Genomic DNA, 5,999 nt, shown 5'->3' on the forward strand with positions numbered 1-5,999 from the left:
TTATGGGTTAACTGACTTGTTAACGGGTTAATCAGCCGAAATTTTAAACAGTGCTTGCATCAAGCAACATCCCTTTTTGCTTGCATATTGCACCTCCAACGGACTGCACTAACAACTAATCTGGTTAGTGGACATTGACGTGTACGGTGTGTACGTGTGTTCATTGTCAGCGCGCGTAGTGGAAGCACCATACACACCAACGGCCTGGTACTAGCTCAGAGCCTTCATGCTGGATTAAAAATGGCTGACACCTAACACCATACACACGGACATTCAGATGCACGACTGACCGCCACAGTAACGGTAGATTTCCAAAAGGAATCTACCACTGCTAGTACTACTGTCACTCACTCACATGATCCGATCCCAAAGCAACCACATGGCCGGAGGCGAGGGTGCGCCCTGCCGGCCACGCCACGCACCGCACCGCACAAAACGCCCACGAACTCCTCGCCGAGCCGCCCCGGCAACTCCCTCGCACCGCACGTCCCTGTTCCCTCCGTCGCGCCTCCGCCACCGTCCGGCCACCACAAGCTCCACCGGAAAAACTCCTTTGTTTTCCCAACCCCTTTCCGGTTTTCCACGCGTCCCCCCTTTTCGCGCCCCGCCCGGCGTCCCCCCTTCCCAGCCAGTTTAAAAGCCACCCGCCCACGCACCAGACCTCACCACCCTCCCCGTCGCCGCACAGAGCACGGCACGCACGCACGCACGCTCCCCTCAGCTCACGCTCTCGCAGCTCGCAGCTCGCCACACCATGCAGATCCTCCGGCTCCTTGCGGCGCGGCGCAGTGCCGCGTCGGCCGTGGCTGCGTCCGAGCGCCGGGACGGCGAGGGCGAGGACGAGGGGCCATTCTTCGACCTCGACTTCGCCTCCTGCTCGCTCCGCGGCTCCTCCTTCAGCTCCAGCTCCGGTGCGCTCTCGGGCTCCGACTCCGACTCCGACGAGGAGCTCGACTTCGTCATCTCACTTCAAAGGAGCCGCTCCGCCTCGGAGCCGCATTCCAAGGCCAAGCCCGCCGGCCGCAAGCGCGGCATCGGCGGCCTGCGCACGCTCAGCTTCGGCGCCAGGAAGGCCGCGCCGCTCTACGGCGTCGGCCGCCGCAGCTTCGCCCGCAGCAGCTCCGCCAGCGCGCGCTCGCTCCGGCTCTTCATGGCGACGCCCCACCCCGAGGAGGACGAGCACGAGCGCGCGTCGGAGCCCGCCGGCAGCAGGCGCGCGCCGTCCCGGGACGTGATCAGGAGGTACCTGGCCAAGATCTCGCGGCGGCTCCGCACGGCCGCGAGCCCCCGCGCCGAGGCCAGAGGCCTCCGTCGCCTGCGCAAGTGCCGGTCGGCGTCCTCGGCTGTGGCCAGCTCCGCGCCGCGCCGCGACGACGACTCGGCCGTCGAGAAGCAGGACGGCATCGCCGGCGCCATCGCACACTGCAAGGAGTCCATCCACCGGGCCTCCATGTCCGACTGCGAGTTGCCGCTGCTACGGTCTCGGAGCGACCCGGGGAAATGCGACGCCGCGTAGCTCGTCCCCGTCGCCGAGCGTGGAAGCTTCTCGCTGAACTTCATTCAGCGAAGATGAAACAGAGTTGAAGCAGAGCGTCAAAGTGGCAAGAAAATCTTTGCGTGTTTGTTTATGTGTGTTGTGTGTGCTTCAAGATCCGTCCTAGAGTTTGTAGTTTATTATAAGGATTTTGGTTAGGTGTAAGCGTGGGAAAAGAGCTCTTTTTAGGCTCCTTTAACCCCCAATCACAGCCCATCTCATGGTCTCATTCATGCATGTAGATGAACGTGGATTGTAGCTGTTGCGTTGCGTCCCTCCTTTGCTGTCTCTTTTCCTCCTCATTTCCCCTCAACTTTGTGTGCTTGCTTTGTAGAAGTACTCGTGTGTACATGTGAAATGTAAGTTGCAACATGTCGTACTACATTACTTATTAGCATTTGACAAACTACTGGCTTCAAAAATTATTTTGTCCTATGTACATTCTGCCAAACCTTGCACAACGCATGTCATTTTTTCTTCTCTTGAACGACCAGTATGGGGTAGACGTTGATTAGCCACATCTCACGGCTTTGTGCATCTCCCTGGGCAATGCAAAGGTGACGAGCCGTACGTTATGGATGGTGGGGAAAAGCTCGGGCTGGCCAGCGTGGGGGCCTTTCAAGGCGTCGAAGCGCAACGACGCCATGATGGTGACGACAGGGACGGACTGAGAGAAAAGCCCGTGCTCGTACGACGCGGGTCCGTCCGCCCGCCGGCGAGGCGAGAGCAGAAGACAGGGAGATCCACGCCGGATTCCGCGAGCCAGCGGCACGGCCTCGGGCGCCGCGCGCCCCGCCATTTCTTTCGGCTCGCCGGCAGCCTTTGCTTTCCGCCTGCATGCATGCATGGCATGCTCTCCGTGACTTGCGTCTCTCCTCTCTCTCTCTCTCTCACGGGGACGGCGGCGTGTGAGGTGAGGTCCCTTTCGTGCCGTTTACCTTCCCCTGTCGTCTCGTCTCTTCCCACGCAAAAGACCAAAAAGTTGCAGCGCCATGCCATGCCATGCGGCGACCGAAGCTTTGACGACGCCGACGACGACGACGGAAAGACCTAGCAAAAGCTTTCGTTTCGTCTGACTGACGGACAGGCCGTTCTTTGCTGGATTCCACCGTCGCTTTGCCTCGATTGGCCTAACGCCGCCGGAAAAGCCACGGCGTAATTAGGCAGAGTCGTTAACTAAATTGTGTCAAGCGCATGTCATGTCCCGGGCCGGCTCTCCTTGATTGCGGCTGCGGATTACCTTTTTACAGTGCGGCGCGGTGATTGTGGAATGGACCGATGCTTGTCTGCATCATGCCACTCTGCTCCCGGTGCCGGTGCTCCAGTGTGCGGCCAGTCGGGCTAGGCAGTGACAATCTGCAGCGGAGATCATTGCGGCGTCGGTATTTGCCTTCACATTTACCGAGGAGAAGACTGCAATCCTCCGCAGACCATTGTGACCGAGTGTGCGTGCAGCGACGACGATGATGATCGATGATGAAGCAGGAGTACTCCCTCACTCCGGATTTACTGTCCCCTAGTATTTCGGGGTCCAACTTTGACATTGAATCTAGTGATAAACGGAAAATTACATGTCACTAAAATCATTGTGAATATCTTCTTTATTCAAATAATATACTACTCCTTTCGTCCCAAAATAAGAACAACTCCAACGGGGCGACCCATTTCGTCCGCCGCCGTCAGTTTCGGTCGGTGCGCACATAAAAGGCGGCCCAACGCGCCGATCCAAACGGACGCACGTCCGCTTTTCGTCCGCGGGTGACCCATTCCCGGCCCAATTTTGAGCCGTATTTGCGTCGGCGCGTACACGCGACGGACGCGCGCGCGCCTACTCCTCTCGGTGGCAGCAAGCACCATTTTCCCCCATTTCCCCCAAAACCCTCCTGCCGCGCGCGCTCCCGCCCCGCACTCGCCATGGACAACGACCTCGACCTCGACGCCGCCGCTGGCCTCGCCTCCCTCTCCTAGTCCGGCATTAAGACCACCCCCTCCGGCAAAGGCAAGCCCCGTGCCCCGCGCAAACCCGCTGCCGCGGCCAAGCCAAAGAAGGCGCTAACGCCCGAACAGCGGGCGGCGGAGTCGGCCAAGAGGAAGAGCAGGAGGCACGCCGCGGACGCGAGGGGTGAAGCCGTCGCGACTGCCGCCGTCGCCGCTGCCGCGCAGCAGGAGGTCACCAACGCCCGCGTCACGGCGGTAACGAGGGAGGCGCTCTACATGCTAGGGTTAAACCCTAGCCAGCACGGCCTCACCAACACCGCCGTGGCCACCGCGACCAGCACCGGCTCGTCCGCGTTCCCTCGGATGGTGCTGCCCGACTCGCCCTGCGCGTCGGCATGCATCCCGATACCCGGCTTCCACGTGTATCCGCAGGCCTCGCGCCTCTTCGAGGAGTGCTCGCCCGACGTGAGCGTGGTGGCGCCTTCCACGCCCGCGCCCGCGCCCATCGACCTCAACGCCACACCGGTAGCCGGTGGCTTGTCATCCGGAGGCGCGAGGAAACGCGCGCGGCAGATGCTAGCCGACGTGCTACCCGACGCCCGCAACCTATTCGATGAAATGCCGGCCGCCGGCGATGAGGCCTACATGCAGAACCTCATCTTCGAGGGCGGTGCGCCGGCCGCTGGCTATGACCCCGACGAGACACAAAGCCAGGACGGCCGTGGGGTGTTCACGTCCGGCGCTGGCTATGATCAGTCGGCCTTCATGCGTGATCAGGTCGGCATGGACCTGGACGGCTTCCCCTTGCCCACAAGTTTCCAGATGACTACGGGCAAGAGGAACAAGACAAGTGCGACATCGAAGTGGAGCCTTTGTTTGAGGACGAGCTCGCGAACCAAGCCGTCGTGACAAAGACAAAGCGCAAGAGCAAGCACACAAAGGCATACACGACGGCCGAGGACAAGCTTCTTTGCGAGTGTTGGAGGGACATTGGACAAGACCCCAAGACCGGTGCCGAACAAAAGCATTCAACTTTTTGGATTCGTGTCCATCGGGAGTTTCATGAGCGCAAGAAGTTTCGTCCTTACCAAATTGTGAGCATGCGTGGGTGGGTGTCCGTTTCTAAGCGATGGAGAGTGATCCAACAAGAGTGCAACAAGTTTTGTGCCACTCTTGAGAGCGTCAAAGCCCGCCCCGTGAGCGGCATCGGCATGCAAGACATGGTATAGTAGCAAGCCGCCCTCTTTTGTGTCATCAAGTTCATGCTTGCATGTTCATTTGCATCCCATTTTGTGCCAACACTAGTGCAGAACCGGGCTTTAGTGCCGGTTCGTGACGGCCTTTAGTGCCGGTTGGCGAACCGGCACTAAAGAGTGGGGACTAAAGGCCCCCCTTTAGTATCGGTTCGTCACGAACCGACGCTAAAGTGCAAACACGTGGCACGAGCCAGGCCCGTGTGCGTGTAGGACATTAGTACCGGTTGATAACACCAACCGGTACTAAATGTTTGGGTGTTTTTTTTAATTTTTGCTTTAATTTTGTTATTTCAATTTGGCTTTATTTTCCATTTAATTCTTTTTTGTTTGCTGGTATTTCACGATACTATAAATTGTACACGTTATGCATATATATTAAATAGATTTTCTCGTACGTAGAACCACACACACACACATATATATATATATATATAATATATATATATCATCGAATGTCTCACAGCCAACACCATTAACTATTCACACATATACACATGTATATACATATACAATTTCTACTACATGTTGCCTTGGTGCCTTCGGAGCATGATGACAAATGGTTCATGGGGGCGGTAGCGGGTAATAGTATTCTTCTTTCGGATCTATGACCTGGTCAAGCAAAAATCCGGTTATTTCCTCTTGAAGTGCTTGTATGCGGTCCGATGGTAGGAGCTTATCCCGCACCGATCTGAACTGTTAAGAAGGAGATTAATATGCATGTGTGTTAGTTGTGTGACTAGATATCGATAATGGTGTGAATAGTGTTATGACAAAAACGTACCCAGTCCTGTCTATCAGATATGCTCCTTTCGCACGTCATCATGCTTCGCAAACATAGTATGCACACAGATTATTCCCTTTCACCTGCCTCAGGGCCTTTACGAGAATGGAATTGAATCAGATAATGATTAATCAAGCATAATAATTAATTAATGATATTGAAACAAGAATTTAAGAGATGATAGCTAGCTAGTACTACTTAATTACTTACCTTGGGTCGATGCCAAAACAACTTTTTTGGCCACGTGCCTAGAGTCAGCTTGATGAACTTTGCCCATGCCCTGCCCGCCGGCAAAGAAAATTAATAAAGGGGTTATTAAATAGTTCATATCAGGAACTAATTAATAGTTAATAATGATTGAAATTACCTGTTGACTATCCCCTTCACGATGGTGTAGTCTGTATCTTCTTTACTTAGTGAGTCCAGTAATTCAACTTTACCTTCCTAAACTTTAATGTCTAACAAGACCCAGTGCCAACTGCATACGCAC

The 5,999-nt window shown here is 55.8% G+C and overlaps 1 protein-coding gene across 1 annotated transcript; it reads left to right on the plus strand.

Annotated features, from left to right (window-relative positions):
• The first annotated feature begins 407 nt into the window (after positions 1-407).
• LOC123100359 (probable membrane-associated kinase regulator 2) lies at positions 408-1,928 on the plus strand. Its single transcript, XM_044522297.1, has one exon. The coding sequence runs from the start codon at positions 755-757 to the stop codon at positions 1,514-1,516; it is 762 nt and encodes a 253-aa protein (XP_044378232.1). The 5' UTR covers positions 408-754; the 3' UTR covers positions 1,517-1,928.
• Positions 1,929-5,999: the final 4,071 nt, after the last annotated feature.

This window comes from Triticum aestivum, chromosome 1B, assembly GCF_018294505.1.
Source record: "Triticum aestivum cultivar Chinese Spring chromosome 1B, IWGSC CS RefSeq v2.1, whole genome shotgun sequence".
Classification (NCBI taxonomy): domain Eukaryota; kingdom Viridiplantae; phylum Streptophyta; class Magnoliopsida; order Poales; family Poaceae; genus Triticum; species Triticum aestivum.

Bases quoted from the DNA above. Each gene is read 5' to 3' on its own strand.
- LOC123100359 (XM_044522297.1), top strand. From the start codon at position 755: ATGCAGATCCTCCGGCTCCTTGCGGCGCGGCGCAGTGCCGCGTCGGCC.